The 15,606-nt window shown below is 46.8% G+C and overlaps 1 protein-coding gene across 2 annotated transcripts in view; it reads left to right on the plus strand.

The window, feature by feature from the left end:
- LOC139346829 (partitioning defective 3 homolog) overlaps positions 1–15,606 on the plus strand; it is a 314,486-nt gene that overhangs the window by 146,145 nt on the left and 152,735 nt on the right. For both annotated transcript variants that reach the window (XM_070986146.1, XM_070986145.1), the window contains exons 8-12: positions 4,868–4,993; positions 7,546–7,773; positions 8,922–9,109; positions 14,139–14,278; positions 14,738–14,866. In XM_070986146.1, the coding sequence (XP_070842247.1) occupies positions 4,868–4,993; positions 7,546–7,773; positions 8,922–9,109; positions 14,139–14,278; positions 14,738–14,866 (811 nt within the window). The remainder of the gene's footprint in view (positions 1–4,867; positions 4,994–7,545; positions 7,774–8,921; positions 9,110–14,138; positions 14,279–14,737; positions 14,867–15,606) is intronic.

Raw genomic sequence — 15,606 nt, forward strand, 5'->3', positions numbered from 1 at the left:
TTTTTCCGGTCGAGAACCATGGCCTCGGACTTGGAGGTGCTAACTCTCATCCCAGCTGCTTCACACTCGGCTGCGAACCGCCCCAGCGCATGCTGAAGGTCCTGGCTCGAGGAAGCCAACAAGACAACATCATCCGCAAAAAGCAGAGACGAAATCTGCCGGCCCCCGAACCGAACCCCCTCCGGCCCCTGGCTGCGCCTAGAAATCCTGTCCATAAAAATGATGAACAGAACCGGTGATATAGGGCAGCCCTGCCGGAGTCCAACATGCACTGGGAACAGGTCCGACTTACTGCCGGCAATGCGGACCAAGCTCCTGCTCCGGTTGTACAGGGACTGTACAGCCCTCAACAGAGGGCCTCCAACCCCATACTCCTGGAGCACCTCCCACAGAATGACGCGAGGGACACGGTCGAATGCCTTCTCCAAGTCCACGAAGCACATGTGGACTGTTTGGGCAAACTCCCATGAACCCTCAAGCACCCTGTGGAGGGTATAGAGCTGGTCCAGTGTTCCACGGCCAGGACGAAAACCGCATTGTTCCTCTTGAATCCGGGGTTCGACTATCGGCCGGATTCTCCTCTCCAGTACCCTGGAATAGACTTTACCAGGGAGGCTGAGGAGTGTGATCCCCCGATAGTTGGAACACACCCTCCGGTCCCCCTTTTTAAAAAGAGGGACCACCACCCCAGTCTGCCAGTCCAGAGGCACTGTCCCCGTCTGCCACGCGATGCTGCAGAGGCGTGTCAACCAAGACAGTCCTACAACATCCAGAGACTTGAGGTACTCAGGGCGGATCTCGTCCACCCCCGGCGCTTTGCCACCGAGGAGCTTGCGAACTGCCTCAGTGACTTCAGCCCCGGTGATGAATGAATCGACCTCCAAGTCCCCAGTCTCTGCTTCCTCTACGGAAGACATGACAAAGGGATTGAGGAGATCCTCGAAGTATTCCTTCCACCGCCCGACAATATCCCCAGTCGAGGTCAACAGCTCCCCACCTCCACTGTAAACAGTGTTGACAGAAAGCTGCTTCCCCCTCCTGAGGCGCCGAACGGTTTGCCAGAATTTCCTCGAGGCCAACCGGTAGTCCTCCTCCATGGCCTCCCCGAACTCCTCCCAGACCCGAGTTTTTGCTTCTACAACCGCCCGAGCTGCCGCACGCTTGGTCTGCCGGTACCCATCAGCTGCCTCAGGAGTCCTATGAGCCAACCAGGCCCGATAGGACTCCTTCTTCAGCTTGACGGCATCCCTTACTTCCGGTGTCCACCACCGGGTTCGGGGGTTGCCGCCACGACAGGCACCGCCGACTTTACGGCCACAGCTATGGACGGCTGCATCAACAATGGAAGTGGAGAACATGGTCCATTCGGACTCAATGTCTCCAACCTCCCTCGGGATCTGGTTGAAGCTCTCCCGGAGGTGGGAGTTGAAAACTTCCCTGACAGCGGGTTCCGCCAGACGTTCCCAACAGACCCTCACGGTACGTTTGGGTCTGCCAAGTCTGTCCCGCTTCTTCCCCTGCCAGCGAATCCAACTCACCACCAGGTGGTGATCAGTTGACAGCTCAGCCCCTCTCTTTACCCGAGTGTCCAAGACATACCGCCGAAGGTCAGATGATACGACTACAAAGTCGATCATTGACCTCCGGCCTAGGGTGTCCTGGTGCCACGTGCACTGATGGACACCCTTATGCTTGAACATGGTGTTCGTTATGGACAAACTGTGACTAGCACAGAAATCCAATAACAGAACACCACTCGGGTTCAGATCGGGGAGGCCGTTCCTCCCAATCACTCCCCTCCAGGTGTCACTGTCGCTGCCCACGTGAGCATTGAAGTCTCCCAGCAGAACAATGGAGTCCCCGGTTGGAGCACTTTCCAGTACCCCTCCCAGGGACTCCAAGAAGGCCGGGTACTCTACGCTACTGTTCGGCCCGTAGGCCGAAACAATAGTGAGAGACCTATCCCCAACCCGAAGGCGCAGGGAAGCGACCCTCTCGCTCAGCGGGGAGAACTCCAACACATGGCGGCTGAGCTGGGGGGCTATAAGCAAGCCCACACCAGCTCGCCGCCTCTCACCGCGGGCAACTCCAGAGTAGAAGAGAGTCCAGCCTCTCTCAAGGAGTTGGGTTCCCGAGCCCAGACTGTGCGTGGAGGTGAGCCCGACTATCTCTAGCCGGTACCGCTCAACCTCCCGCACTAGCTCAGGCTCTTTCCCCCACAGTGAGGTGACATTCCATGTCCCCATAGCCAGAGTCGTTGTCCAGGATTTGGGTCGTCGGGGCCCCCGCCCACGACTGCTACCCATTCCACATAGCACCGGCCCCTTCTGATCCTTCCTGCGGGTGGTGGGCCTACGGGAAGGCGGGCCCACGTCGCTCCTTCGGGCTGTGCCCGACCGGGTCCCGTGGGCAAAGACCCGGCCACCAGGCGCTCGCCTGCGAGCCCCAACCCCAGGCCTGGCTCCAGGGCGGGGCCCCGGTGACGCCAATCCGGGCGACGTACGCTTCCTTGCTTTAATTTCTTTCATAGGGGCTTCTTGAACTGCTCTTAGTCTGACCCGTCACCTAGAACCTGTTTGCCTTGGGAGACCCTACCAGGGGCATTAAGCCCCGGACAACATAGCCTCTAGGATCATTCGGGTACTCAAACTCCTCCACCACGATAAGGTGGCAGTTCAAGGAGGAGCCTCACAGATGCATTCTTAGCTTAATGAACTTCTCATTCCATGACCAGTTTCAATTGTAAACAAACTGTAGACATAATTGCTGTGCATAAACGGATCCTGATTGGATTATTATTTGATTAAAGGCAGTAGATGAGAGCAGGTGGTCTTGTTCAAATCCTGCCTCAGCATTGCTGCCCAGCCACAAGATGGAGCAAAGCCATACAGTACAGCTGAGTCTCGTGTTGGAGGAAAGGTTGAACATAGCCGGCCGATCTGCAGAGAAACAAACTCTGCAGATCACTGATTTACACCTTGTAAGAAAGCTAGATTTTGCTTTAGCTCTCTTACTTTCCCAGAGTCACTGATTTATGTCTAAAAAAATCTCTGTTGGTGAGATAGGGAGGGATGGAGAGAGAGGCAGTGCATTACAGTCATCACAATAATAGCGCCTTTACAAAATCATCTTCTTCAAATCTCTAAGAGATGCCGCTTTATCCCCAATCCTCTCCGCTGGTCCTTTGAATACTGATCAGGGATCAACCAAAACTCCTTCATCTACTGTCTTTTGTCTGCTCCCAGCTCAGAAGTCATTAGAGTTTGTCCACGCCGTAATCTCCGTGCGCAATGCTTTGTTTTCAAGCTGCCAACACTTGTGGAGGTAAAGCACAATCATGTCCACTTCCACACCGGCCGCAATTACTCTCTGTTCAACACACTTAAGCTGACCTGGCAACGCCGGCTAGGCACCGCCAAAGAGGGAGGGCCTTTTGTGATCTTTAATTTCAACTTAATGCTGAACCATTTACCCCCATTGAGGAGCTGAGATGAGTCTGCGGCGTGAGCGTGTACATCCACATTATGCAGCCAATTAGAGCAATGTCCTGAAAGTGGCCCTGTTTGGTTGAAATGCTAAAGAGCTCTGCAAATCTGCCCTTGACGCCTGCGGCAAACAGGGTCACAATTTAAATGGGCCGTTGTTTATGTGTCCAGTGAAGCAATAGGAAGTAACCGAATATTATGATAAGCACGCAGCTTATGTCCTTGCCACTGACAAGCTGTTGATTGCAGTATAATTTACTATATCTTCTAAGTCTTCGTCTGGCTTCTGAATAGTTTCGGCTGTGATATATTTCATCATTATTTTTAATTTCCCAAAAGAAAGCCTCAAAACTTTTTGTCAGTTTATGCAAGGACACCAGACATTTGCACTCAGTCAGTCTACCTGCTACCTCAGGCGTCGGGCGCCTTAGAGACGGATGGAGTTTGTAGTTCTGCTGTGCGAGCGCGCATCAGATCTCTTTGCATGTGGTTATCCTCAGGGCCTAACTAAAGCCCCAAAGGAGCTCACTGATGTATTTATTTAGAGGAGGTAGAGAGGGGGCGGGTGGGTATTTGAAGGTAAAGGTTGCCTTTTTTTTTTGAGGAGTGCTGAGATGGCACAGCTGTGGAGCTACTGCTTGGGTATTTAGCACAGCACTGCCGGCTCTCGTCTTAAGCTCCGGTGAAGGCAACTGCAGCGTTTCCTCTGAAGCTATAAGATGATCTCTTAGCTGCTGGTCTGGATTAGCTCAGACAACCCGCCCTGTCATTCTCTCAAACCTGCCCACAGAAAGGCAGACAGACTGGGGGACAGAGACATGGACACAGGCTTAAAATGGAGTTAGTAATGCAGTGCTTCTCCCAGGAAAATGCAGGTCTTTATCCAAGCTTCAAGTTTGGAAAGTTCACTTGTGGCGACAGCAGCGTGCAAAAGTACAGTACATCACAATGGGGATAAAGTTACTTTGCAGACTTACTTTCCCCAACATTGGAAGTAGCTTGATTGTAAAAATGGAAAAAAAAAAAAAAAAACTATAAAACTTGTTAATTTTCATCTTTTCATTTGATCTTTCAGATATACTCACTGATAAAATATACACAAAACTATTAAATCAGGATATTTATTCTCTCATTCTCATGTCCTTAATTCTTTGGATAATGCAAATCCCTTTTCTTATCTTTAATATTCACCTCCTTTTCCTCCTCCTGTGCCTTTTTTTCGACACTTCTGTGGACTCATTACCTTTTTGGATGCAGGGGGCAAGGCTTACAACCTGTCGCCTGCTGTTCTGCACTTTGATATGTGACTCTGTGTGCTGTAATTGCTGCAGTATGTGTCTAAATTCCGTTTTATCTGCGGGTTGTTGTGTGATCATTTCCAGGACTCAGGGCTTGCTTGTGAAGCGTCTGGAGCGTGGGGGCAAAGCCGAGCAGGAGCGTCTCTTCAAGGAGAACGACTGCATCGTCAAAATTAATCAGGGAGACATTCGCCACCTGCGCTTCGAACAGTAAGCTCCAAAGTCGGCCCTTGGTTGATGGTTGTATATGAAACAGGCTCTTTTCCATGCGACATTATAAACTTGAAAGTTCCTACTCCCAGTTACTTTCCAAATAATCGTTTCTTCTTGTTAGGCGCACTGACTGCTGTGCTTATTTTGGTTTCTTTCACTGCATCCAAATGCACACAGTGATGCAGTTCACCCTGAGAACGCTGTGTTGGACATTTAGCGCAGTGACAGTAAACAGTGCTGCTGTTGATAAGTGGAGTCTGAACTTCAGGGAGACATGACACCCACACAGCTGCACATTAAACCAGAAATATTGCTCTCTGTGTTGGCCTTCCTGTAATAGGTCTCTGTGACCTGCAGTCCTTCACCACCGCTTCACCCTCTGAACCAAAAACTGCCTACACTCTTCTCTCAATTCATGTCTTTCTATTCATCGCTCGCCTCCATACCCAAAAAAGGAGTGGAGATAGAAACCCCACCATTTAGACAAAGCCACCCTTCTCCCTCACACACACATGACACTGAATGTGCAGATTCGTGCATTTGCTTGCACATGCCCTGACACACACACAGTTACACTGAGCTGTAAAGTATTATCTACACTCGTGCGCATGTGTGTGTGCACGTCAGGCTGAGGAATAGATTGCTTCTGGAGGCAGTGTACGGAGGTCTGCTTGGCTCTCTCCCTTATCATCTACTGCTCCACAGGAAGAAATAGCCCGGCCCTGCCAACAAAGGCCCAGCCTACAGTCAGACTGGGCTGGATGTAGTCATCTAAGACCACTGAGCTTAGAGCCACCCTGCTGGATGATTGACAGACACTGAGACAGAGACCAAGTTTGGAAACCCTCAGTATTCAGAAGTAGAGTGAGACACTCCTGATTTTTCTCGTACAACTCTATCACTGTCAAAAGCAGGACCTGCTTAAAATTTTATAACCGACTTCGAGGAAAGATAAGAAAACGTCTCCATCAGCATGCAGAACTCCAGCCCATCACGGTTACCTTACCACATTATGTTAATGTGTTCGCCGGGCTGTGCACGAAGCCACTAAGGTTTCAGGATTCTCTTTTTTCTTTCATTTCAAAACGACGCCACTGTCATTAGTAAACATCCCAGTTTCCTTCCAAGCCTTTTCTAGTGTGAAAGAGGCTTACAAACCAAATCCACAAGGGAGTGATGTTTTGTAGCTTTCCGCCAAACACACACTCCTCGCTGGCATCCAAATGCATATGATGTTTGTGATTCTGCATGAAAATTAGATGAAGGAGCTAAACTTTCTTCCCCCTTCTGTACCCCCCCCTCCTCCTCCCATGATTGTGCACCGCACAGAGCGACAATTTAAAGTGATAGTCTCATCTCCTTGGATTGTTTTGCATGGGTAAATATTTTGAGGCACTTAATCTAACTGAATGTAATGATGCATTGATGGGGTGATTTATTATTCAATCAGGCCCGCGTGGAGCCTGATTACTGGAGTGATGGCACTGTATATGTGCAGGTGGGAGCGTAAACACACACTCAGTGACTCAGTCATCACCCTCAGTGTGCACATGTGATTGATTTTTGTAAATTACCATAGGAATAAAGATGGGAGAGACCAAATCCTGCAGAAGTGGCTTGGTACATCACGCGTGCCTCGCCTCTGTGACACAGCTTGAATGACGAACTGTCTGTTGTGGCGGAAGCAGCTTAGTGGCTGTCATTTGGAGAGAATCAGCATGGTATTACTGGCGTGGTAATGGGGGTCTGGAAACAGGAGGTGGGATTGTTGGAATCCACCGTGCCTGTGGCCCCTTATGCTGCAGTGTGGCTCGCTCCTGGCCAGCCTATCTATATGCTAAGTGCCACCGGCAAAACCAGACTAAACAATTCTTGTGTCTGGGAATTATGTTGAGCTCTTGTCTTAGCGTATTTGGCCCCAGAACTCGCGTGAGACTCAGTGTGTGTCTTGGCCCTTTTTTTTCTTGTTTTGTTCGTAAGGGATGAAGTGTGCGTGTGCTTACTTTGGAACCTCATTGTCTGGAAAGCTTCCTTGATGCATGATTCATCGTCTCTGTTTTGATTGTCGAGTCAGCTCGTGTCCATTCATCCTTAACCACACTCAGACACACACAAACACACAGACTATTACACTGTGGAGAGACATAGTCCTCATACAGTATGTTTCATCGACATAATATAGAATACACAATATGTAATGTCCAGTCACTGACACACCAGTCTTATCTCTTTCCTTCCTTGATGCTGGTAGTAATTATAGATAATGTAATTTCTGTCCTCTGCTGCACGGTGGTGAGTAGCCCTTCGATTAGCCATGCTAGCCTCAGTTCTCCCTGTGGCCTCTCAACATATAGTACCACATAGCCTTCCTTATCCTTCTATATCTGTCAAGCTATGATAGTACATTATTGTAATTGTATCTCTTATCATGTATCAACACTAATTCATTTCTGTCTGCATGACCTCCCTCTCCCTCTCTTCCTCTCTCTCCCTCTCTTCCTCTCTCTCTCTCTCTCTCTCTCTCTCTCTCTCTCTCTCATCACCTCCAGAGCCCAGAACATTTTCAGGCAGGCGATGCGCTGCCCGCTCATCCTCTTCCACGTGGTCCCCGCAGCCATGAAGAGGCAGTACGAGCTGCTTTCGGCCCAGAGCGAGCTCAGCCCGCCCCACTCCAACAGAGTCCGCTTTAGCCAAGACTCCCAGCAACCCGGGGAGAGGTCCAGTGTGGTAGGGGGGCTCATGTCCAGGTCTGGACCACAACCAGGCCTTAACCACAAGTAGGTTTGACCTCCTATTTGTTTCTTGTGTATCCCTGTTGAGCAAACATGTTGCCGTTGAGTGGATGCTAAGACAACCCGCGCAGGATCTGAAAGCCAGATAAAAGCGAGAAACACAGCACCATGAAATGAAAGTTGCCTTTCTGTTCAATCACTTGATTGGAAACATAACAGACGATCATGTTTGTGCACATAATTAGGCTAAGCAGTCTCAGGCTGCCACCGTTTCCAATGAATGCAATTCTGCTTTAATTACACCAGTCAATGACTTCTCCTAATATGTTCACTGTGAATCCATCAAAGTTTCGAAGCTGCATAACAAAAGCCTGCATTGCTGATCATCTTGTTAAAAGCCCATTTTATCTGCCTGCGGTTACTATTAATCTGTGTAATGTCTTTGGCCTGATTCCAGAAATCTAAACATGTGGATGTTTGTCAGACGTCCATATCTACAGGTTTATAGTATCACTTTCAGTAATATAAATTCATAAATCATCTATTCATCCTCTCTGTGTTACATTTAGTCAATATTCCCAACATAGAGATAATCACTTAATGTTGAAACAGCATGATTGTGCGCCTTACTTTACGTTATAGCAGCCTGGTAGACGATGGCTGTGTAGTCAGTACATGCTCAGTTTGAAACAGCACTTGTTATTAGCTCAAAGTAAGAAGAGGAAAAAAAAAAAAAAAATCAAACACAATGCATTGACAAGAGACAGACACAGAAGGGATGAATCCAATTAGCAGAGCACAATATCAGAACTCTCAGAAAATAACAACCCAAACCCCACAAGCAGTTTGTTAACCAATAAATAATTGACTGGGCGAGGACATTTTCATCAGCCGATTGATCCATGGAGCAGGCCTGCTCAGGCCTGTATGTATGTTGTCCTCGGCTGCTTTCATTATTTCCAACAGTGGCCAAAAAGTTGTTCCAAGTATGATGTTTTAGCTGAATATCATTAAAAAATGTATGTTGTTGAAGCTGATTTACATCTTCATTTGTAGAATGTTGTTCTATTAGTTCTAGTATCAAAACAGCATGCTGGAAATGTTGAAGGCTCTAAGCTTCTGCTTTCCTTTCCACCACATATTCATGTAGATGAAAAGACAAATCAAACCTTGATCTTTGTCTCGCTCTGCAGCAACCAGGGGCCGCTGGCGGGAAGCACCCCAGAGCCAAGTCGACGGTACACCACATTACCCCACGCCTTGGTCTCCAGGACCTCGTCGGCTCCCTCCCCCACGCTGCAGCGCAGGATAAGCACAAACCCATCTAACAGCTCCTACCTGAAGAACAAAGGCCGCAGATTCAACATGCAGCTGAAGAAAGGTAAGTGCGTGCTTGTTAAAATGAGTAGTAAGTAGTAACCTTGCTCTATTATCATGGCAGCGCAAGCAGCGTTCTGACAGCTCAGTGTTTTCTTGACCTTAAAATTCGCTTTGCCCGTCCGTGTGGTATTTCGGCGTCCAGGGCAGAGGGCAGGGTCCACAGGTGGGACGAGTGGGACAGACGGGAGGGAGATTCATTCAAGTGAGGCAGTGCAAAGCCAGTTTCTGATATTTTAGTGGAAATTGGGTCTTCGACTTGGTGCTCAGAATAAACATCTCAGAGTCAGACTTATCTCTGCCAGGTAAATCTGTCTGTATTTCACAGTGTGCAGCAGGTTTTAAATCTGGTGTCTGTGGTGGCTTTCCTGTGCTGGCTCACTGGTGTTGGCGTGTTTGACATCAACCAGCAATGACCAGTTTTCAAAGACTGAAAGGGGGAACAACCGTAGCGACAGAGTACACTACAGCAACTAGGAGTATGGCGGAGCATATGGTGTCATCTGCACGCCGACAGCGTTTGTGTAATTACTCTCACTGCGAGGAAGGGGGCAAATATTCTGCACTGCAAGTTAAAATAAATTCAAATCGGCGTCAGATAGAACATCTAATGTGTTTAAAGTAGGAACGTCTGTGCATACATCAATAAATGAATATGAATGATTCTTAAATTATCTGTTGTTCACAGCTGCTTGATACGGTATGAAAAGCTTCTTGAGCCACTTAAATGCCTGCAGCCATCTGAAGGCAGCAGAACAGCGGTTTGACTTTGCTTGCAACCATGCAAAAATAACAAGAATATCTTTTTTTAGACAGGTTAGAACCGCTTCTGCCATCGTTTCCGTGAATCCCTTCATTCCGAATCACATCCACTTATCAGCCCGAGAGTTGAGGAAGCGCTCTGTGTAACTGATTTTAAAGCATCAAAGTGTTTGCACGCTGTTTTGCAGGCTGGCAGATTCTCTGAAAGCCAGATTCTGCAGCATTCTGCATTTAGCTGCACTTAAAGTTCACTTGAAGACACAAACATACAGTTGTGCTGTTTTGATTATCAAGCGGCTGATGTGACAACCATAAAGTAGTTCATCTTTCAAGGGAGAGCAGATGCAAATAACACCTGTCTCTCTCTCTCTCTCTCTCTCTCTCTCTCTCTCTCTCTCTGTTTCCACTCTGGCCTCTGCCACCCCTCTTTACTCCTCATTGAGACAAAGGGGACAAAGGGCCATACCATCGTCTGTATGCATGTATTTTCTCCACAGTAAATAATAAGTTGAAGGAGACAGTCTTTCAGAAAACCTCTGCTTGCCTTTGGCCTTTGTTAAACGGAGCAGGCCAAAAGCAAACAGTGATCAGCTGCTTCTTGAAAGCAGAGCTTGTGGTTTGATGCATTCAGGATGCATCACCACGGTCTTGTGGTGGAAATATTAAGATTCAGCAATCAGTCTGCTTCCAGCTGAGCTCGGTCTGTTTGCAGACTTGGACGGGCCTTTGATACTGGAGCTGTTGTGCATCTTAGCCAACCATTGTGGCGGGTTTACTGCCAGACTCCATCTCATTTTCATCACTTCACTGTCTTAACATGCTTTGACGAGCGGTCGGTTGTGAAATAAACCAGTGCTGAGGTGACTTGCCTCCTCTCTTCTCTCTGCTTCATTTTTCCCTGTCGGAGGGAGCAGATGTTTCGTTGAAAGCTGGCACCGAGGCCGTAGCGGCGAGCTTCAGGGAATAGTGCGGCAAGTGAGGGCAGCAGCGCACACTAAACGCAACGCACTCTGGGGAAATGCAGTCACAAGCTGCTCTAATATGTTTGGCGAAGGTCCCCGAGCACTGCCGGCAGAGTTTCAGAGTTCTCATACAGTGTGGGGCTACAGTGCAACTTATGCATTTTAGTTTATAATGGAATTAGGTTCCTGTTTTTTCTTCACACGAGCCTTTCATTTTAGTGAAACCAAACTGGGGAGATGTTGGTGCAGCTCCAGGAAAAGAGTGATGCCATTAGTTTAGTTTATTTTCACTGGCCACATTGCTTCATGGCCTGATTCAACAGCAGTCATAACTCTCAAAAGTATGCTCTTCCCCAAGTGACAGAAATGGTTTCTCAGATTATTGCTCATGATTTAAATGGGCCTTACCGGATTGGATGCGCCTTGCTTGTGAACTTCAAACCATTCCTAACCTCTAAATGGAGGTGAATTATTGTCCAAATGTTATTGAATTGGAAATTTTAACTGAGCACTAAAATCCGACAGTCTTGGGAAATGTGCCTCTGAAGTCCATTTTGACAGTTCTGTTTGATTACCATCAGATTTTATCACTGCTAATGTACTTTTAGAAAGGCTTCAGCAGTTTTGTTGTCGTCTCGTTGTAATTGTTGTGATTCAGCCTGAGTGGCTCTGAGTTCCGAGTGGCGGGAGCAGATCTTGCATGGCAAATTAACAAGAGTGCCTTAATCAAATACTGCAGTCGAAAAGGACATACGCACCCCATTAAGTTATTCTAATGTGCCTCAGCTTCTCCTCATGTTTGCTGTTTAATTGGCTTATTGGAGCCAGGATTCCAACTAATCCAGAAAGGGATACAATTACTTTTATCCTGGTCTTCTATTACCCAAAATAAAGACGTCAGTGGTTAATTACTGCAGGCCTATTAGAGATGCATTCTCCTAATTGCCTGATTGGAGACCGTTAACGACGGGATCTTAAAACGGGCTTGAGTTTGATTCTGCTCATTAGACATTGTGCAGGCCAGGGGAGAGGAGAGGGACTGGCATGGGAGGGGGGTCACAGTGGAAAGAGGAGTAAAGACAGTTGATGTGCAGCTCATGCGGTTCTTAAACTGTAAAGACAGGTACAGTCTGTGGCCATGGAGTAACGATCAACAAAACGCGACTGAGAACACCTTTTCCGTAGAAATATAATCTGCCTTCTTTTATTTTTCTATCTTTATGGTGTCATGTTGAGTACAGCAGCTGCACTGGGTAGGGAAGTGATTGCTGTGGCAGCTCTGTGACCTTGTATTAAAAGTTTGGCATACATGAAGACAAACTCTGCAGATTTAACATCCAGCGTAAACGACGGCAGCTACTTCTCATAGCACGTCATTATCCTCACCACCTCAACTTTTTGACTTTATAAGCAACCTCTTCATCACCTCTCCACAAGTTTGTTTGTGTGCAGAAGCGACAGGAAAGTTACGATCCCCCCCCCCCCCCCCCCCCCCCTTTGTGTTTCTTGTTCATCAACACCATCACTGTCAGCGAGACGACAGACAGTTCGAGAGACTGCTGGAGAGACATGCTGGGGAAAAGTAGGTCATGATGAACCGTCAGAGGTGCTGACAGCTCTGTGAAATGAGCAGCTGCTTTGACTTGAATACTAATCATCGTTGTTACCATCAGAAAAGCCTCCGCTGAAACCACATAACACGACTTTTCTACTTGACTGCCTGAAACGCCGATGGCTAGGTTATACATGGTGCAATCTGTCTCTGAACACTGTTCTTAATGACTCATCTAATAGCATTACGTAGCAGGGCCATTCAATTTTTAAATATTCTGTCAAAGAATAAAGCCGACAAACTTTTCCTAGATGACATTTGAAACAATTTCTTGCTTTTATTTGACAAATTCGGGTCTGGTCAGTGGAAAAGGTCAGGCCTGAGATCCTCTTATTTATCCGTTATTGTATTTGCCTACTTCCTCCACACCAGCCATTCATATTCATTTGATGAACCTCAAAAGGTCAGCCTTAAAACCTAAAGCAAATGGCTTTGCACAGCTGATATCCTTTCTCAGACTCAGCTGTTGAATTTAACCTTACCACCCTGTGCGCTTCAAGAAGGCATCTTGCTCAATAATACATCAGGAAGAAACAACTTTAATTAACACATAATGAACACATAACACAGCCCGCTGACCTACCAAACGTCTGAAGGGTTTTTTGGTGAAAACATCTGGCATCTAGATGATTTATAAAACAGCATTTTTTTGCTATTTATGTTGGTGCACTGCAACATTTTAGGAGACTGTTGAATGGCATTTCGATCCATTCTGCAATCCACAGTCATTCAGTTTTCTCTGCTTATTCTGGTCCACAACTGCTCTTTAATCCGACCATAACTTGCAAGAGTGGCTTTACAGTCCACATGCACTTATCATAAACACTCAATTTTGGTTCAGTTCATTGAGGCTATATTTAGAGTCAGAGGGACATGTTTTCGTTTTTGCTTTCTAAAAAACCTGAGCGAGACACACCCTGATGGCAAACCAATGAAGAATGTCAGGATGGAAGTAAGTATGTTTGTATTAACCATAGGAGGTTCGGAACATGGTGGAAAACCATAATTTGATCCCTGCATCGTGGTTACTCATGTTACGGCGGCATGTAATGAAAAGGATCTTTCAGAAATGCTTTAGCAGTCGAGCCTGTTTCTAAGAGCCACTGTGACAGTTTGACGAGACATTTTTAGAGTCCTTGACTTTCATTAGAGACCACTGAGGAGATTCAAAATATTCCTGCAAAAATGCAGATATGGGGACAAAAAAATCGAATTATATTTCACCCCTTGGTCGCCACAGTGTTGTATAGTACATACTGGTGGTCTGTAATGTTTTGAAATGAAAGCAAGGAAATGAATGTCATTGTGTTTACGTGGAGAAACAAATCTTTTGTCGTTGACATTTATGAACTCATATGGGGGCGCTGGAACACGTTACCAAACGTAAACACATGCACATTATTTAGTTCACCCCCTGCAGGATGATAAAGCCTCCGCGGGGCTGTAAATCAGTAATATCACTGTTATATTCCAGCATGCAGACTGACAGTCTCTCACTTTACTGCTCAGGTTCACGCGCCCTTGCTGGCAAAACTTGCCTAATGAAGTGTCCTTGAGCAAGACACTGAAATATCCAGTGCTGATGTGCAGTTGTGCAGGAAGCGCCTGACCTCTGAACAGCAAGCAGGCATGAGGAAAACCAATCACCAAAATATCACATTACATTTCTGTCTTCATTTGTTTTCTGTTTTTCCCAGGTCCAGAGGGTCTTGGGTTCAGCATCACATCCAGAGACGTGCCCATTGGTGGCAGTGCTCCCATTTATGTCAAAAACATCCTTCCTCGAGGGGCCGCCATTCAAGATGGACGATTAAAAGCTGGAGACCGGCTGCTGGAGGTGGGGCAGCGCTTTAAACTCTCTAACAATTATATAGTGTTCAGTGAGTGTGTTCTGTGAGATTGCATATTAATTCAGAGACTAATTACGCTTTTGCCGATATGGGTTTGTTCAAAAATTCAATCTTACAGAGCTTTTGTTGAAATGAGTCAAACACACTGTGTTCCCTATGGCACAATATTTTGATTATACTTCAATCAGACTGACGTGAAAATCAGCTAGTGCTCACTTTATGGGGAAATAACCCGTTTAATTCCAGTTCCAACTGGCTCAGAGGGTAATCTGCATAAAGGTCATGTGGAGGCCATAGATTCCCCGTGTTTGAAGTCAGAGAGCTCTTTGATTTCAGTTTTGCCGCTGAGTGTGTGTGTATCAGTGTGTGCATTTATTTCCGCCTGTTCAGTGTATATGTGCTTATCTGACTTTTTATGATTCCTCTGTGTGTGTGTGACTGTGCAGGTTAATGGAGTGGACCTGAATGGTAAGAGCCAGGAAGAGGTGGTGGCCCTGCTCCGAGCCACACCCATGGGCGGGACTGTGAACCTGTTGGTGATTCGCCAAGAGGACTCCCTGCTGCCCCGAGAAGTGGTCAGTACTCAGCCAGCTCCTCACCTTACAACATATTTTCACTCCTGCTTTCCCTCTCTTAAATAAAGATATCACTTCAACCAAACTCTTTGCTGATATGGTGGATTAGATTAGTCAGTTTGATTCACCATATCCCAGCTGACTCAATGAGCTCACTGTAGGAATATGATAAAGGTCACCAAATATGAAACATTCAGTGCAGCTGGGATATGGATTTGTCATGGTGGCTGCACCAATGTGCCGTGAACTGCAACCCAACTGCAGCTTCTCCTTCCATCATGAGCTCTGCAGTCCCAATTTCTACACTCTTGCATCTGCTGTGTATTTCTATCAGTGACGTATTCATTCATTAATTGGCTGCTCCCCTGTGAAGGATTTACGGCAAAAATGTCCATAAAAAGTCCTGAAAATCAGCGTGATTCTGAATTACAAGTAGTTATTTTAATTTAGGGCAGAGTACCACATACACACAAATGCACTGATGAATAAACACAGTTAACAACAACGAATGTGTACAAAGAGTCAAGGTACAGCTCTCACATGCACATACACACACTTTTAGTGTAGAAGTGCACTGCACACACTCACACATTGAGATGAACACACACCGACTTATGGTAAAACACACATTCGAGCACAAGCAAGTGACGTGCACGAGCAGGCACAATCACAGCTTTTAGCGTATGCAGACACACACAAACACACATGCACAGACACCCTCAAGCCATGTGTGTATGCAG

Source organism: Chaetodon trifascialis, chromosome 18, assembly GCF_039877785.1.
Source record: "Chaetodon trifascialis isolate fChaTrf1 chromosome 18, fChaTrf1.hap1, whole genome shotgun sequence".
In the NCBI taxonomy this organism is placed as follows: Eukaryota; Metazoa; Chordata; class Actinopteri; order Chaetodontiformes; family Chaetodontidae; genus Chaetodon; species Chaetodon trifascialis.